Raw genomic sequence first — 19,127 nt, 5'->3', positions numbered from 1 at the left:
GATCTGCCTGCTTCTGCCTTTTCATCTCCTTAAGAGAACACATGCACGCAGGAGGCCACTCCTTCAAGGCTCCTTGAGAGCTATGCGCCAACACTCAATTCTGGCCTTGTTGGGTTCTCCCCCCTACACACACTGTATCAGGTATATTGCATGTTGGGCTGTCTATAAAGGGAAGGAGGGGCCTGAAGGTATTACTTACCTACTGTATACTGGTACATACTGGTACATAAAAGGTACATACTGTTCTATTTTTTAAAAAATCTACTAAGATTATGTAGAGTATAGGTGAAAATTAGTAGCAAAGACCTACTTTAAATGCATTCAGAGCAACTGCTTTGTAATTAATGTAAAAAGAAAGTTATGTAGCAGAACAATTTACAGGAATTAATAGCTGACATGTTTTTTTCAACTCAGTGCTGTGTTTGCTTACCTGTACTTTAGTTCTTCACCTGCTAGATAGAAATGTTCATACAATGAATATGCCTCATTTCCTTCCCAGTCTTTCAGGTGTATTTTAAGAACGTAGCGTTTCTGATTAGTCAGTTGAGAAACTAACTCATTTCCCAGCCAGTACTCCCCAGCAGGATCACCAAATCCCTGTAATTCAAGTTGTATATTTAAATAAATTTAATTTGTTTTTCTTTGATTTTGAAATAACCAGTTCATCAATTTTTAAATGTAATTGCTTTGTCAACACAAAAAGTGCACTACAAAATATGAGGATCCTAGGTCTTTGGTATTTCAAATTTTGGATTTCAGTAGGGACCAATTTAGGAACTTTAAACAAAATGTATCAGTATTAAACGTATTAGATCTGGTGAACATTTGCCAATAGAAACACAAATATAAATAACTTAATGAAAATTAAAGATGTGGACGCAACATGAAATACTTAGAAAAAAAATGCTACATTTCTTTGTAAAAACAAACATCACACTTGCAAGTCTCTGCTTAGGCAAACAGTTCATATTACTCTGGCATTTCCCAAATGAAAGCACAATTTTTCATCTAAGAACTAAAATGCAACTTTAGAACCTGTTTAGGCAATACAACTTTAAGTAACTGATTAATATTCTTTTGTGATTAAGTCTGTGTAGATTTCAGAGATTATCAGAAAAATAATAAATTAGATTTAAAGCTTCCAAAGAGTGGATCTTACCATCTTGTACTCTTTCCATGTCCGGTGAAAGTCCACACTGCCATCTTTACGTCGCTGAATAACTGTCCACCCCCCGCCACTGCTTTCCATATCACAATAAGTCTGTCAATAAGAAGAGTGTGTAATTGCATAAATGCAGGTACTCACATGCCAATTGACACAGTATACACTAAAACTACTGTTGGCTTTTGTTTGCCTAGCAGAGCATGCCAGGTTTGCTAACACCTATGAAGCTGAGCTGTTTTGAATAGCTTGCAGTCTAATTAAGATTGTAATTAATGATGATATTGAAACGGTATTGAATGTTTTTGAAATACTGTACTTACTGTATATTGGTTTTATGTTGTACTACAGGGGTCGGCAACCTTTGAGAAGTGGTGTGCCATTTATTTACTGTAATTTAAGGTATTGCATGCCAGTAATACATTTTACATTTACAGGCCTGCGAATGGAACCCCAGACTGGCAGCGGGCTGAGTGGGGCCAGCGTCCGGAACCCCAGACTGGTGAGGGGCCGGCGTCCGGAACCCCAGACCAGCAGCGGGCTGAGCGGCTCAGCCCGCTGCCGGCCTGGGATCTCGACTGCCAGCTCCTGCCAACGAGAGTCCCAGTTGCTGGCCCCGCTCTTGTGCAAAAATAGTTTAAGCAACTCTCAAACAAAATATTTGTTTTATTTTTATGGTTTCTCAGAAAAATATATGTTTTAGTTAAAAGAACACATTGGTTTTAAAACAATTTAGATTTTTAAAATGCCTTGCACAATGCAGAACATAATCACATCAGTTTCTGCACTAATGTGATGAAAGGCTGACTTCAAAAGCTGCAGCTAAACTAGTGGTTTAATAATATTGCTCTAAGCTACATTTTATATTAAAAACATAAAACAAAGTTAAGCCGGTATTTCTGACATTTCCCAAAAGTAATCACAAAGCCTTGAGAATCTCTAAAGATGTCCACTTGAGTTAACCTTCACTTTAATATAGTTTTTAGATATTGGATTAGAAATTTGGATGGGTCTGTGCCATGTCTTAACTATTCAAGAGTGGGTTAATTTTTTCATTTGTTACATAAGAATGAGCTATGTGATAAAGTAATTTGTCTGAGTGATATTCCTGGCTCTGCCACCAACCTGCTGGGTGACTCGCCTTCTCTGTGCCTCAATTTCCTCATCTGTAAAATGGAGATGATACTCCCCTCCTTTGTAAAGCACTTTGTCATCTGCTGATGAAAAGCGCTATATCATAGCTAATTGTTACTATTATATGTACAGTATTATATGTAATATTACAGTATATTATATTATCTCCTAATGCTTAGGAAACTTACTGTGACCTGGTCATTAAAGTATTACATGCAAAGAACTGCCAGTTACAATTTAAGGTTCTCGGTGAACTACCTTTTAGTATTCTGTCCTTTCCTGTTTCTTTATATAGAAGATTCTTGGAGCAGCTTTACCAGTGTGAAAACACTGAAAGAAACTAATTCATGTAACATACATCCTGGTTTAAAGAAGTGATAAAAATTAGATCACTTCCGTTTTAGAAATGTTAGGCCATATTTAATTTGGTGGAGTTAGATTCACATTTGCCAGTAGCAAATTTGGTCCACTAACTACAGTAGTGTTTTATTTTTCAGACCTTTTAATCTAATTTACCTTATAATGCAGACTGAGGCTTCATACTTTCTTGGATATACCATTTATACTACTGTAGCTTAAACATGGAATAATTGTTCCATGTTAGTTTTAATGTGAACATAAATTGATGCTCAATATGAGCTGTGTGTTATAGGCTTAATTGCAACTCTTTAAATGTGAACAATGTATATATTAAATTAGACCTAAGCTTCCTAGTTCTGTGGGGAGGTGAACTGTGTTTCCACTGGACAAAGTAGCCACACTTCATGAAAAATGCATGCAGTCATTCCTCTTTGGGCTGAGATTTCATCAGCTAAGCAGTGTTAGGTCTAGTTAATACTTAGATGGGAGCCCTCTAAGGAAAATCTGAGCTACAGGAAGTGGTTTGGTGAGTCAGTTTGTAATCTTACAAAGAGATGCTAGAAAGACATTCTGCTGGAGATGTAAAACAGAGGTTTGGACTATCTACGATCATTAAAGATCCCTTTTCTTATTCTGCCTGTATTAAAATTACACTGATTAATTAAAAATAAGGTGTTGCTGTGTGACATGTGACTCAAGGACATTCTGCCACTAGTTTACGTTTTGCATAATGTAAGCTAATGGCTAGTTCATTGAGAACCTTTCCTTTAATTTTGCAGAATGTAAATGAAGTCCTAAAGACAACTAATACAAAGTATTAAAAGGACACTGTCAACGTCAAATGTAGTTTGGAATGTTATTGTAGCCATATTGATCCCAGGATATTAGATAGGCAAGGTGGGTGAGGTAATATCTTTTATTGGATCAACCTCTGTTGGTGGAAGAGGCAAGCTTTTGAGCTACACAGAGCTCTTCTTCAGGTCTGGGAAATGTATTCAGAGCATCACAGCTAAATACAAGCTGGGGCAGATTGTTTAACATAAGAATTGATACACATTGTAAGAGAGCATTCAAGATAAAGTGGCTGGTTAAGACTTCTGCAGTCAGAGGACAAAAAGGGGAGTGGGTGGGTAATGGATTAGATTGTTATAATAAACCATAAATCCAGTGATTTCTAAATCCATGATTTTTAGTGTCTAACAAAGCTATGAATTTAAGCTCCCAGGCTTGTCTTTTGAAAATGTTGTGCAGTTTTCTTTGAGGATTCAGAGGTCAGATATGGAGTGATTGCATTATGAGAAGTGTTCATTCACAGGTGATAGGGTGTTTTTGTCTTTTATTGTTTTGCTGTGCAAGTTCATTTGAGAGCGTAGTGTTTGTCTCATTTCACCCACATAGTTGTAATTGGGTCCTTTAGTGCACTGGATGGTATGATAGGCATGTGTAGGACCCGTGGGTCTTGAAAGATGTGTTGTGTGGTGGGTCATCTTAGAAGGGGAGATATGTCTGCAGGTTTTGCATCTGTTCTGGCAGGATCTGGCACCGCTTTGAGTTGGTGTGTTCTGGTCTGTGGGGAGTTTACTTCTGATGATGATCTTGGTGAGGTTGGGGTGTGTTTTAAAAGCCAGAAGAGGGGGTTCAGGAAAGATTTCTTTTAGGATGTGGTCCCCATCCAGTATGGGTTGTAATTGTTTGTTTGATTTCCCCCTCTGATCATCTACCACCCAATGCTGAAATCCATATGGGCTAGCAGTAAGGTTCTAGCCTGTTTCATTTGGTATTGTTAAAGACTGTATTCCTTGCTACCTATGTAGTGAAGGTCTGAATCTTTACAAAATGCTTCCAACTGTGGAGGGGTAAAAATATTTGGATATTTTAAACACTTGTTTGAAAAGGTTTAAATATATTTTTATTAATGTTAAGATAAGCTAACTTTTAATCAGTACCAAAATAATTGAAGCATTTTTGTTGGACCCAACTTAGTTGGCAAGGAAGCATCATCACAAATGTTTTGTTGATTTCAGCTCTACCCTCTTTCTCCCATTTAACTCCAACTGTCATATGGTCTAACTTCAAATAAAGTTGTTCATTCCCACCTAAAGCAATGGATCAATCATCATACCCATAAGTCAAAACAATATACTTCAATGGAATATATTTTTTATGTACTGCCCTAGACTGGATTTAAAAAAACAAAACCGATGACCACTGAATATCATCTATCACCTGATAACAAGGATTTTCCTTCATAGTTAAGCTCTGACTCATCTCCCCCGCCCCCCGCTTTTTTTATTTTTTTTGCACAAAAAAAAAAAAAGCACCTCTTGTATATTCTCCCTCCTAAAGTTATCACTAACTGTTAGACGGTACACTTACATCCCCAAAATCATGACTACGCATGACCTTTAAGCTGTCTACCTATTTCAGGTTGTCCTCTAGCTCAATTTCTAGGTCCTCCTATCAAAGCTGTGACTAATTGAAGTTAGTGGCAAAATGCCCATTAACATCAGTGGAGCCATGATTTCATCCTTGAGTTCTCTTGCAGCCTTTGTATGTGGCAATAATGTGTAGGTCATCTTGGGATGAAAAGTGTGTCCCCTTAATATATGGGCACAGCAAGTGTGTATTACTATGGCTAATTATAAAGTAACCAAGGTAATGCGTACTGGTTCATTGTACCACCTTCCAAGGAGGAAGCTCTAAGAGTGCCAATATGAAGTATAGGAAAGAGGTTTTATCAATTGATCTTAGGATGTAGGATATCCAAAGCAGAGAAGATACTAGTGATAGGTTGTACTTGGGGTATATGTTTAAGATAGGATAGTCTTATGTCATGCTATTGAAACTTGTTGGGAAGGCTAAAGAGAGGAAGAAAATGAGTTGGACTAGGGACAAATTTGAGCTATTTAGAGTATATCATATGAGTAGGATTAAATTGAAGGCAGCAACCTTACTATTTAACATTATTGGTAAATAAGAGTTACATTCAGTTGAGCGGTTCTATTATACCCAAAGCCTGTTGTTTTTGATTCACCTCTATTTTATAGTTAATGATTTGATACAGAATGCATATGAGATGTAGTAAAGACTAGGATTATTTTTTTTTAAAGGAAAAGTTGGAGCATTAAAAATTATGAAAGGTATGGTAAAAACTGAGCAGTCAAATTTAAAATCAGTAAAAGTTGATTTATGTAGCCTATAATGCATAGGTAAAATTCATTACCATGAGAGCCAATTGAGACAAATACCATAGCTGGATTTTAAAATGGGTGTAAATAAGTTTATTAAGCAGCTACTCAAGTTAAGATATTGATATGGCAGAGGCATCAAGGCTTATTCATCAGACTGAGTTAATCATTGAAGGGGTCAGGAAAGAATTTGTACGTGTATGTAAAGCATTGCATAATTTATCTGGTACATTATAAAGAATTTGTTCACCTTCCTCTGGACCATCAGATATAGCCAATGATAGAGGCAGGATATTAATTTAGATGGACCTAATTTTAACAATTTCCTTATGGCCTGAGAGCTTGGGCTAAACTTCAGTTCCACTGGAGTTTGTTTTAAAGTTATAAACTCCTTAAAATAGGATTAAACAAATAGTTCTAACAAGATTAAAATATTCTCAAACAGTGGGATTTTACATCACATAAAATAGAATAATTTACTTAAATTCTGCAGATGTCTCATATAAAATATTTCTCTGTTTTAGCAAATATTCATCTACACCCCCAAGCAGTAAGAGTATCTGCTTCTTTTTTAGACTTTACAATCTTAGGGCTAAAGACAGAGTTTTCACTTTTATTTGGAAAGTACCTTGCATGCTATAGTGGCTACAGAAATACAAAAAATAAAATTTGCAAGACTAATAGGAATGAACAGAAGAAGTGGTTCCAGGAAAAAAAAAAAAAGTTAGTCTTATTTAATGGATTTTCTTAACAGTACTGATTTGATAAATATAATCTTAAAATAGAGGCAGGATGCATATTTCCACACCAAAGATTTCTGAATCAGCTGGGTTTGTAATATGTATTATGTTCTTTTGAAAGGTGCCACTTTTTTAGCCATGAAGATCAAAATCAATTTTATTGGTAGAAAAGGTATTGCAAGGTAATGTGAATGTGCCAGTGTATCTCACCTACTATTCTGAAGATACCAGTTTTAAGGGGTGAGAACGTAGCTATCTACCTGAGATTTCAGCGTATGGACTCTGACGGTGCCATTTTGCATGTTGTTATTTTACAGACCTCTCCATAGGGAAATGGACTGTGAGCAGAAACTAATCACACGCAGAGTACTAAATTGCCTTCAAACAGTGATAAACTTTCTTTACTTATCAGGGGGTAGCCGTATTAGTCTGTATCCACAAAAACAACAAGGAGTCTGGTGGCACTTTAAAGACTAACAGATTTATTTGGGCATAAGCTTTCGTGGGTAAAAAACCACTTCTTCATCTGAAGAAGTGCTTTTTAGATGAAGAAGTGGTTTTTTACCCACAAAAGCTTATGCCCAAATAAATCTGTTAGTCTTTAAGGTGCCACCGGACTCCTTGTTGTTTTTCATAGATTCTAGGGCCTTGGCTACACTTACCAGCTAGTTCGACGGCTGGAAATCGAAGTTCTGGGTTCGACTTATCGCGTCTAGTCTGGACGCGATAAGTCGAACCCGGAAGTGCTCGCCGTCGACTGCGGTACTCCAGCTCGGCGAGAGGAGTACCGCGGAGTCGACGGGGGAGCCTGCCTGCCGCGTGTGGACCAAGGTAAGTTCGAACTAAGGTACTTCGACTTCAGCTACGTTATTCACGTAGCTGAAGTTGCGTACCTTAGTTCGAATTGGGGGGGGTAGTGTAGACCAAGCCTTGGACTGGAAGGGACCTCGAGAGGTCATCGAGTCCAGTCCCCTGCCCTCATACTTACAATCTTGATTGGCAACCTAGGCCTCCAACTTGTAAACACTCATGTTACTCAACTTTACTCATGTGAGTAAACCCCTTTTACTTTGCCTTTGAGGTGAAATTTAGTATCCTGTTACTAACTACTTGACTGATGCAGGTTCCTATCTATATCTGCTAAATGTAATATTTACTATAAAGATAGTAATTTAAATATATATTTCAATAATTTTGTGGTTTAAAGATCAGCCTTTTGGGCTGGAGAATAACAAAGTAGAAGAATAAAGATGAAGAGTAAAGAGAAGGAAAGGTTAAATTAAAGAAACTAAATTGAGGGGAATAAGATACTTTAGAAGGATTTATCAGATTTTTTAGAGATTACAGACAAAGATAGCTTGATTTAAAAAAAAAAAAAAAATCTTAAAAGCCTAAGGAAAGAGATGGGCCATGTGAGTAAGGGGAAGACACAGGGACAGCTGCTTAGTTTAAAAGAAACACAGTAGATTTACTGTGTAAAAGTTTGCTTCCAAGGACAGGGATTTCTTTTCATTTAGTAACTTATGTGAAAATTGAAAAATGAGGGATGGCTAATTGGTGGTGTATATAATTGGATCAGAATTCCTTTAAAAGAATTACATTAAAATGAAAACAAGACTTTCTCTAGCACTCTTTACTCAGGTATAACTCCCCTGGACTTTAAAACCTCAAAGATACGAAGGCCAGAGTTACGGACTTACCAGTCAACCGGACACCCTCTGGAACTGGAAGTAGTGGAGACCAAAAAAAAACTGCCTCGGGGCTTTAGTCCTCAGGGCTTCAGCCAGGGGAGGGGAGGTTAGGGCTGCAGCCACAGGGTGAAGGAGGGATCAGGTCTCCGTGTGTGTGTGTGTGTGTGTGTGTCATGGCTTCTGATCCTTGGGGGAATGGGGCTTCAGCCCCACAGCTCCTTTCCCAGCTTCAGCCCCATGGGGGGCACAGGGGCTCAGGGCTTTAGATAGGAGAGAAGCACCGATTTCAGCCCCAGAGCTTCCCCCAGAGCTAAAGCACCTGAGCCCTGGCACTCCCCTCCCACCCTCAAACCCAGGAGCAGAGCCGTGGCGCACCCCAAGTCCTGGCGCCCTCCCTCCCCCCACAGGGCAGAGACAGGAATGGAGATTCAGGGCTGAAGCCCTGAGTCCCAGCACACCTTGCAAGGCTGAAACTAGGAGCGGAGCCATGGGGCTGAAGCCCCGAGCCCCAGTGCTCCCCCCGCCCCCGATCTAAAGCCCTGAGCCCTGCTGCTCCAGAGAGTCAGATGCCCTAACACTCACCCCACACTCATGGCTGCAGCCTCAAACCCCCTCCCCCCCAGTGGCTGAAGTCCGTAACAACTTGTTCAGAGTTACCTCCATTCCCAGGATGTCCGTTCCACTGTAATGTTGGTTGGAAACAGGAAAAACAGATACAGGTTTAGACAGGCAGCAGGCATCTTCAGACAGATGCCAAACACAAATAAAAATATTAGCCTCTCGGATTACAGCAAACTGGGCCTGTGTGCACATGCACGTGTGCACATATTTGATGTATTTTGTGAACAAACTGCTAGATGGCTCAGGGGCCTAGCAGCTGTGGCACCATGTGGAAACAAAACTTGATTATTATTAGTTAGTTATATTATGGTGACATTAGAGGACAGAGGATCAGGGCCATATTGTATGAGGTGCTGCATGAAGGTCCTTGTACCAAAGAGCCTAACTTCACGCACTGTGAGAAGTCAGTGGGACTACTCAATGTGTAAAGTTGAACATGTGTGTAAATCTTTTTAAGGATCCAGCCCTAAAAGTTGACGCTATGGATATTATGCAATTTGAGTTAAACTCTGTACCTTGCCTAACAGATTATGATGAAATGATAAACTAAACAGCAACCATTTACATGTTTCCTACACGTACAAAACACTAATGTATATCCAATACTGAACAAAGTTTCCCATTCAAGGAAAAGGAGAGATTCTGGATATGCTAGCCACAGCACCAAAACATGAAAACAAGGACTATTTAAATTCATAAATTGTAAGTGACATGATTTTTGAAATCATATAATGTTGCCATTCTCACAACTTCATTGCACAATATTTGATTGCTTTCAGATACATTGATGCATGCAATTTGTTGAGAATCTCAGGTTTCCTTTTCTTAAAAAAAAGTTTCCAGTCTTCATGGCTGTGGGGAAAAACTTGAAAATGTGACTTCTAAAGGCTCAAACACCAGAAGGCAAAGGAAAGGATACCATTTTTTTTTAGTCTCATGATTTTTAAGTCAATGTCATTGTTTTAGGGGACTTGATTCTCAATTTTTGGATGTTTGTCAACAGTGAGTATAAAATGGAGTAATCTAAAACTTCAACAGGTCCCAGTTTCATCCCAATGAAGAATGGGAACATTTTCAAAATCTCAAAAAAATTCCTGCCAGGAAAACCATTTCGCACCTAGCTCTATACTACACTTATTTAATTCTGTATTATGATTAAATCTACCAATAATGCAGTAACATAGGTTTACACAGAAATTGTGTATAACCAATGGGAGGTCAGAAGGTATTATAAGAGGAACAGATGAAAACATAAAGAGAAGTGGAGCACTTTGGCAAATAAAAAAATTCATTCTGTTTCCTGGTCTGTATGGCAATCCACATCATAAACCATAGAAAATTGTGTTACCATGTTGATTATCTAGAATAGATATAGATATAGATATACACACCGATTCTCTTGACACTTCATTTTATGCATTGTCAATACAAAACTGCCTCAGACCTGAAAATGTAGGGGTAGTGTAAAATAAAATTTGAATTTGATACCCTAAGAAATAACAAAAATATATTTTCTATTCTCTTAATGTCTTCTTTTCCCTCATCTGCAGTACACAAGGTGAATTTATTTTTCATTTTTAACATAGCTAATTACCCCGTTCTCAAAATCTTCGAAGTATCTTAGGTCTTTCTGTTCAAATATTTATTGCAAAACTAAATATTAAAATATGAGCCTTGCAAATATTTTACAGTCAATTACATTTTGCATTCTAAAGAGTTTGATTGTAATTAATCACAAGGATGGTATATTTTGACTATTTTTACACACAATTTCAGAAGTTTTTTTTTTTTTTAAAGAAACAGGTGAATCATGCTATGAATACTTACACTGGAAACAATTCACAAGTTACTTAAAATGTTTTTGAATTTAAGCCATATTATTAAACTCTCTGATAGTCATAAATCAGTTCTCTCTTATACTGTTAACAGGCACATGTTTTTACAAGCTACATAGTCATGATCCCATATATTATATTTGAAGGTGGAGTCAAGACCAAAGGCAAAAAAATGGGACCACAACAGCTGTTCATAGTCTCCATAATTTTACTTTTACTGTAATGTCTGACTGCTGTAGTCCAGTGCTTACTTATTCAATGGTTTGCATCTCTTTTAACATTTGAAGTTGTGAATGTAAACTCCTTTGCTTTTAGGCATCTTAAACACGCCAACCCTACCCCTCATTTCATTACAGCAGTGGAATCTCATGTTACTTAATTTTCCTTGTAAGATATATATATCAATTCACATATTAGTGTCTCCAAACATCCCCTTTTTTAATCTTTCATTTTGTACACTTTCTGATAATATTTTTGTAAATTCCATATGCACTATACAAAAAAGCTATGAGAATTCATTAGATATTTTTTCCCTTTGTAAATATATGGCAGCAAGATTAAATCCTAAAGCACTTATTGTGCTGTTGCAGCAAGTCTGAAAATTAAACTTGCGCTGTCAGTCACATGCTTTCAAATTGTCAGCTTATCCACCAGTTGACTGTGATGGTTTTCTTCCAAGACACTATTAAATTGTGGTGTATAAAAATCAGATGAGGATATAAAATATGTAAAGCTGCCAAGTTCCATCCAGAGGCTGAAGGGAGATTTGAGAGATATTGGAAGGAGTGTTGAAGTAATTAGTGCAATCATATAACACACAGTCAATTGCCATTGTCTAACTATTTGCCAAAAAAGGACTTAAGAGCACACCACAATAACTCCTAATGTTGCCTTGGAAACTCAAAACAGAAAAATATGCATTAATCCAGCATCACTCCTGTGGATGCTCATTGAATTTTTATTTTGTTTTGTTTTGCAGGTTTTCTTTGGCTCTGATTCCAGGCATTATCTGTCTTCCTAATTCTGTTGTCCTTATAAGAACATAAGAATGGCCCTACTGGGTCAGACCAAAGGTCCATCTAGCCCAGTATCCTGTCTTCAGACAGTGGCCTTAACTGACTCTGGTACCTCTCTCAAGTGTCCCACGTTTCACACAGTTGCATTTTGATTGGGTTTTGTAGGGTTTTTCCACTATACTGCCACATCCCTAGACCTGCTTGTACTTGTGGTTCTTGCCAGAACTGTCTGCAAGCTGCAGAGCCCACACAACTGCTTCTCTGCCAGTCCTGCCAGCTATCCTTAGAGCCATTTTAGAACCCCTCCCTCAGGCCTTGACTGGATGAGGAAGTTGCACTGATTTAAAATTGATTTTGGAAACTGATGTAAATTAAACTGGTGCAAACCCCCAGATTTCTAATGTATTTAAAATAAACTGAAATAAGCCTGGTTTAAACCAAAATAAATATATCCATGCAGGGGTTTGCACCAATTTAACTAACAGTATGTCTACACTACAAAGAGGTGTGTTCTTAACTTGCATTAGCTAATTTGGGTCAGACATGGCAACTCAGCTTTTAACTCAGGTTAGCAGCTCAAATTTAAGGGGTGTGGCGATGTCTTCACTGCTATTTTAACCCAAATTAGCTCAGATGAGTTAGCTAATCTGAATTAAGAAAACAACACCTTTTTGTATTGTAGACATAGCCTCAGTTTAAAGTCATACCTTTTAGTTAAACTAGTGCAATTTTCTCAGGTAGACAAGGCCTCACTGACTGCACAGCTGGCCTGGCTGAGCCCCAATGAGTGTGTTCATCGATGTTGGGCAGCTTCTGCCTGCCTACAGCCGCCACTTACATTTACTCTCCCCCATCCAGTTTTTTAGAGTAAGGTAAACTGCCAAAGAGGCTTAACTGCTAGGCCTTTCTCCATCTGAGAGGGCTGGGCTGGACGGAACTGTGGTCTGTGTAAAGGGAAAAAGACTGCAAGGTCTGCCTCACTCCACCCTTAACCACTGACAAGCGTCAATGGTTTATTGGGCTTTCCTTTATTGGCAAAGGATTTATGGTCCTAAGATTGTGTTGGAGAGTCCTGTTGGTGAACTGTCAGGTGCTGCTAAATTGAGGAAGTATTTACAGCAAGAATGCTCCAATTGCCTACGGTGTTTCCTCTAATTTTTCCCTCAAATCACCTTCATATTGATGGACATAACAAAATTCATGGGTGGGGCCGGGGGGTGGGGCAGAGGGTTGGGGTGCAGGGGTGTGAGGGCTCTGGCTGGAGGAGTGATAAGCTGCCATTAGCAAACGTGAAGAAAATATTAGTTTAAAAGACTGGTTACCCAATTTGGATTTAAAATATCTTATTTGCTAGAAAAATTTATCTCCTTAACAGTTAATTTGGTACTGCACAATTAGAGTTACAGGCTTTGGGGAACACGCTACCTTTTTTTCTTCTGCACTATTAGGAACTGTTAAGGTGTAGATTCCACTGGTTGTAAGTCCTGATTTGAATGCTTCGGCACAGTCTTTGAAACGGATTTGTTCTTCTTTAGCCACAAAGTTGTTCTTGGCTGCTAAAAATGAAATAAACACATTGAAGGGATATAAGAATAGATAAATAGCTCAAATAGCTCTGAGCTCAAGTTCTTTTCTGAGAGAAAGTTACCATGATGTAATAGTAATTAACAATGTAATGAAATAACAGTATATTGACTTTGCAGTCCTGAAGTAGGTTTTTGCCCTGCCCCTGCTGGTGGAAAGCACCAGAGGAAATTAGCTTAACACACTAGTGATGTTTTGCTTCTTCATATTCAGATACAAACATAACTGCTTGATAAGTATCAATTCCTTTATACCTATTTGAATGCTTGAATAGAATAACAGGCATATTTTTTCCTTGGGTTTAGCAGTTTCAACTCTCATTAGAGAATTTGATGCTATCTGTATTACAAACTAATTACTAACATGTACTAAGATATCTGTACAACTATATGTACATCCTTTCATATTATTCCTTATGTAAATACAAAGATGCCTTTGTGGTGATCTTATAAGTGAGCCGATGTCTTCAAGTCAGCAAGATGTCTGAATCATAAACAAACTTTTTCTTAAACTGAAATCAGTTAGTACAGTATCTTTTGATGGGGGCAAATGGAACTGGTCTACACGAGAAACTATGTTCTTTTTTGATGAATTGGAGTTCAAAAACATAGCCTCTTAGCCAGTACAACAGTATGTCCTTTGCTTGCAGAGATGGGTCTCTCCATAGTATACATATATCTGGGGTTACCCATAACTGCCAGTCAGAAGTTTCAGCTAATGTGCACCATACAGTCTCTGCACTCAGCATGACTGCTTCTGTATGTTCAAGGGTGAAGCTCGGGGCATTCTCAGTGAGGGTTCCTCAGTTCTGGAATTTGTTGATGTAAAAAAAAAAATTACATCTGTGCCTATGCCTGGTCATGTTTTAAAGCGCAATATAAAATGTATTTTCTTGTTTGGTTGATAGAGGGTTTGGAATTTCCTGGCATTTAGTCAACTAGCTGATATCTATATTTGACCGTTTTGGGGTGGATACTGTGTTGGAGCAGTAGAGTATATGTTTCCTATTTTTGATTCAAAGAGAGGAACGTGGATACACACCACAATGATAAGCCACCTGTAAATGTGTGTAAATAATTCTAGCATTATTTTTATTCTTTTCAGCTTGTTTATCAGTTTACCTGCTTACATAGTTAGTTTACCTCAAATATAAAAAGAACACATTCAACTTTATAATTGCTTTTCCACACACTATTGTTTGTAAGCTTTCTTAGAAGCTTTCCCTGTTGATTTTGTCTTGTTGGCAATCATTATTTTTTCCGCTCCAGGTTTCATGGTTCTGTAGCCAACATGACTTTGACTTGTTTACTTATTTGTTCACTAGCATAATAGATAACATCAGCAGGAATGTGCACAGCTTCAGGAATGGTATTCAGTGAAATACTATAAAGTGCTATAGGGCTAAAATTTGGGGTTTGGTTTCTTTAAAAAATTGACAATCATAGATATGTCTTCAAGATTGTTTTTTTGAAAAATGTTTTTCTTATTTAAAAATTAATTGCTTGTATTTGCAATCAGACTTTGAAGCATTGGGCCTAGTGCTTGAGAAATGCAAAGAGAAATTACTACAAATCAACTAAACTAGAGTGTTTTCATTACTTTCTATATTGCAGTCAGCTTAGATAGAGAAACACAGTGTAAAATGTGAAAAATAAGGTTAGATTTTTAAACTCTTTTGCTTTCAATAATAAAAGAAAATACTCTTAAACAGTTTAATTTTAATTTAACAATAAATATTTAGAATGCACTGGAAATACTTTTTGAGACGCAACTTTTTACATAGGTAAAAGTGTAGGCCCAAACTATTTATGGTAGCTAAAAGTTATAAGCAAATTTGGTTTCTGTGGAGATTGCTGAATTGAGAATATTGAAATCATCCACACTGTGCTTTCAATTGTACTGAAAAAAACTTGTTTTAAACTGTGTGTGGTAATTTCAGACATCATAAATTTAGAGGATATGCATGCTGCACTGTATTCCCAGCCCCTGTCAACCTAATGAACAAAGATTCTTTAGTCTTACTTGGAACTAATTTGCATATAGCCATAAATTTCAGCATCTGGTCAATGCACCCTTCCCCAAGTACCGGTAGGGTTGGACATGGAGCGCACAGATCTTGCCAGATATGGTTAGCATAGGTGAGTGGGTTTTAGGGTATATGGGGAGGGGTCGGGAAGTCTGCTTGGAGTTGTCAGGGGTGTAGATGCATGCTGTCTGTGGGTCTTGCTTGAGGGAGCCTTGGGCTAATATTGAGCCCCTCATCTTCAGCTGCCTATCCTGGCTGTTCCTTCCTTGCTCAAACCTGGGGAACTGAAAGGAGGAGACAGAGAGGTTGCCGGTGTCAACAAAGCCTGTGCCTACAGTTGCCCTCAGGAAGAGGAACTACAAACTCTGCTGGCAGCCCAGCTGGATGTGCAAGGATCCAGCTTGGATGAGAGTTATTTGACAAGGCTGCTAGATGTGTTTGTGCCATGTTGAGACTATGTGAAACTTGTCAAACTCAACAGGGATGCCTACTAGGAACTGGTCTGGCAAAGCAAAGCAATATAACTCTCAGAAGCTAAACAAAATATTGTTGAAAACAAATGTATGGGATATTTGTTTTGGTTTAGGGTTTTTTTTGGGGGGGGGAGGGAAAAGTTGTGACTAATGGGCTTACCTCTTCAGGATAAGTCTTAAATAATATAGCAAGTCAAACAATTCACTGATGCAGGACTTTAAGACAATACAATACATAAATGCATATTTGAGATGCTAAGGGGAGAAGATAGAACATGTAAGGATACACAAAGTTAGTGAGTGCTATTCGGCTGATATAATAGTGTTTATACTTCACTTACAGTTTGGTGTAGCTATCATAGTAAGCAAGTTGTGAACAGTCTCCATCAGATCATGTTGCTGTTTTTGCATAACTGAATTGTTTACCGTAGCAGTGACTAACTGTTTCTCTAGTTCTTCTATTATTGAATTTTGTCTGGATACTAGTACTTGAAGTTGATCTTTTTCATCTTTGATTGATTGTAGCTGAAGTGTGTGCTTGTCTTCCATATCAAGGACTTTTTTTTCTAGAAAGCTAATAAAAAGAATATAATTAGGGTCAATTCAGCACTTCTGTGTTTTTAGCTGAAGACTATTAAGCCTGTTATAGACGTTATTTTCCATCTTAACATATTTTTATTCTGATTTTTCTAACTGGATTCTGCAGAGAATATTATACACGCAGTGTCATGCAGAACACCGTGAACTGTATTTAGTTGACATATGCTTTCTTTGATGCATTACATAACTATAATCTGTTCTATTAGTCAAATAAATGAACGACTTTTTGGCCATTGCATAGTATGCCAGTTCATACACCATAACAACTCTTATGTGTTCCATAATACCTCGGTAGTATGAAGGGAAAAATATAATTTTCCTTTCTGGACTTGAAAGGAAAACCATCTCTCTTGAGGGTAGTAGGAGAATCCGACATGAAACTGATTAGACTGACTAGAGTAACTATTATTTATGGTTATTCAAGTGCTTTGAATAATACTATACTTTCCTTAAATTACCGAAGAGAAAAAGCTAGCCTCGGAGATCTTTATCATTAGAATTAAGTGACCCATTTAAAGATCAAACCTATTCAACTTTCTATTTTCTCTCCAGTTTTTTAATTAAATACTTCTTTGGCCTCAACAAATAGAAATTAGTTCTGACTGTTATATTTGGAAAAGCTATGAATATATAATTACTGAAAGTGTGCTTGTTACCTTTTCCAGAATTGGAGAGGGAGAAGGTTAAAAGGATGTAACTTGCTCTGATGTTGGTCAAATCTTTCATAGTGTTTATTTAAAACATAAGAGTTTTGGGTTTGGTTTTGTATTTATCTATTTATTTATTTATTTTTGAAGGGATAAACTGAATGCTGGAAAGTTAAGAAATAATACCTCCAGTATTCAGATCATTCTTACATGTTTCAGTAATGATGTGGTGATCTCAGGTCTGGTATCTGTAGTCAAAAACTATAGTGACTTTTTAAAATTGAATATTTACTTTGCTCCCATTGGATAAAGATTCTTGTTTGTAGATAGCTGGTATATAAAGTCTTCAGGGAGCATACACAAATATAACAGGGCAGCAAACACAAATGTCAAAACATGTCTGTCCAACCTTTTTTCTCATTGAAAAATATGGTTTTGATGTAGACTAAAGTATTCTGCTGTTGCTACTTTTAGATTCATCTCCAAATTGTTTACTATTTGAAACTAAAATAAACTTCTGAGGTTTGACAGTTATGCGTCATTCATATTAGAAATTAGTTTTGTCCCCTTCATAACATCCTTCAGAGATGATTAATATGACAATGTGGTGAATGAAGCTGGTTAAGCAAAAGCTATGGCACCTTTACTGGGCAACCATTGGATATGGAAGAGGGCAGGGATAATGGCTGGATTTTAATCCTAGTTTTCAGCAAATGGAATGGTTGGGAGCCTGGGGCCTGAATAGGATCATCTCCTCCCCAATGTAATGGATTAGAAATGGTAGCAGTAATCTTTGGCAGTGATCTGACTGTGCAGCTGGATAGCCCTGTACTAGCAGACAATAACACAACTTTTCTGTAAGCTGAGATGAGACAAGGTTTGATTGGGTTAGGCTGGATAGTAAGTAGCTGCAAGCCCCATTCAAGAGCCTGGCAGTTGTGACACAACGCCATCCAAGATCGCCTGATCAGAGACAACCCACCACCTGTAGGGAAGGTTGCCATGAACTCTGCCATCCCCGGAACCAACCAGTCATCGTCATCACCAACGAGGACCAGAAGAAGATCATCATGGTGGATGTCACAGTGCCCTTCGAGAACAGGACCCCGGCCTTCAAAGCAGAGTTAGCATGCAGATTTTCTGTCAGACCCATAGTGCATATTCGCCTATCCCCGTCTCTCATGTAAATTAAGCATGAGTAGTTAGCACGTATTCTAACATTGAAGGTGAAGTGTCCATTTACACCACTGTAATCATAGGACAAAAAGTGAGTTACAGATTGTTGTAATAAGCCATAAATCCAGTGTCTTTATTAAGACCATGATTTTTAGTAACTAGCAAAGTTATGAATTTAAATTCCCTGGCTCGTCTTTTGAAGGTGTTGTGCAGGGTTCCTTTGAGGATGAGGACTGAGAGGTCAGATATAGAGTGATTGTTCACCAGTAGGTGATATGGTGCTTTTGTCTTTTACCTATGTGAGTTCATTCGAAGGCTTAGCGATTATCTGGTTTCACCCATAGTCGTTGGAGCATTTAGTGCACTGGATGAGGTATGCCACATATAATAGGCACGCATACGACCCCTGGATTGTGAAAGGCTGAGCTGTGGGGGTATTGAACATTGTAGCAGTGGAGGTATAGCTGCAGATTTTGCATCTGTTGTTCTGGCAGGGTCAGGTGCCACTTTCAGTTGGTGTGTCCTGGTCTGTTTTTATGTTAGTTCTGGTAGTGCTTTTATTTTAGTCCTAAAGAAGATGTCTGAGTTTCTGCACATTTATGGCTTCATTGCACACAATGGTATTTCCTTTATTGATCATGGGAAAACATAACCATCAAACTAAAAATGTTGTATTTAAGAACACTTTTGTAGTGCACAGAGAGGAAATCACTACTGAAACAAATCAGTTATCCAACATTAATCTTTAGTATTAGCTACACATTCTATTATGCAATGTTAATAGTTGTAGACAAGGCAGTGCAAAAGTGAGGGTTTGTATTTACAATAATACATTTACGCTTTGAGGAGCAAGAATTCACGAACAAAGCGAATC

General features: G+C 37.8%; 2 protein-coding genes across 7 annotated transcripts in view; one reads left to right on the top strand and one right to left on the bottom strand.

Annotated features, from left to right (window-relative positions):
* The window catches only part of MCPH1 (microcephalin 1), a 226,099-nt gene that overhangs the window by 122,301 nt on the left and 84,671 nt on the right, over positions 1–19,127 (top strand). The window lies entirely within an intron of this gene.
* Positions 1–19,127, bottom strand: part of ANGPT2 (angiopoietin 2) — a 64,510-nt gene that overhangs the window by 15,920 nt on the left and 29,463 nt on the right. For 3 of the 4 annotated variants that reach the window (XM_034766364.1, XM_034766366.1, XM_034766367.1), the window contains 4 exons: positions 16,172–16,404; positions 13,173–13,303; positions 1,160–1,261; positions 431–597 (listed from right to left, as the gene is read on the bottom strand). In XM_034766364.1, coding sequence (XP_034622255.1) covers positions 431–597; positions 1,160–1,261; positions 13,173–13,303; positions 16,172–16,404 — 633 coding nt within the window. The remainder of the gene's footprint in view (positions 1–430; positions 598–1,159; positions 1,262–13,172; positions 13,304–16,171; positions 16,405–19,127) is intronic. The other variant, XM_034766365.1, reaches the window with a different exon arrangement.

Source organism: Trachemys scripta, chromosome 3 (assembly GCF_013100865.1).
Source record: "Trachemys scripta elegans isolate TJP31775 chromosome 3, CAS_Tse_1.0, whole genome shotgun sequence".
Lineage (NCBI taxonomy): Eukaryota > Metazoa > Chordata > Testudines > Emydidae > Trachemys > Trachemys scripta.
This window is presented reverse-complemented; position numbering and strand designations above follow the sequence as displayed.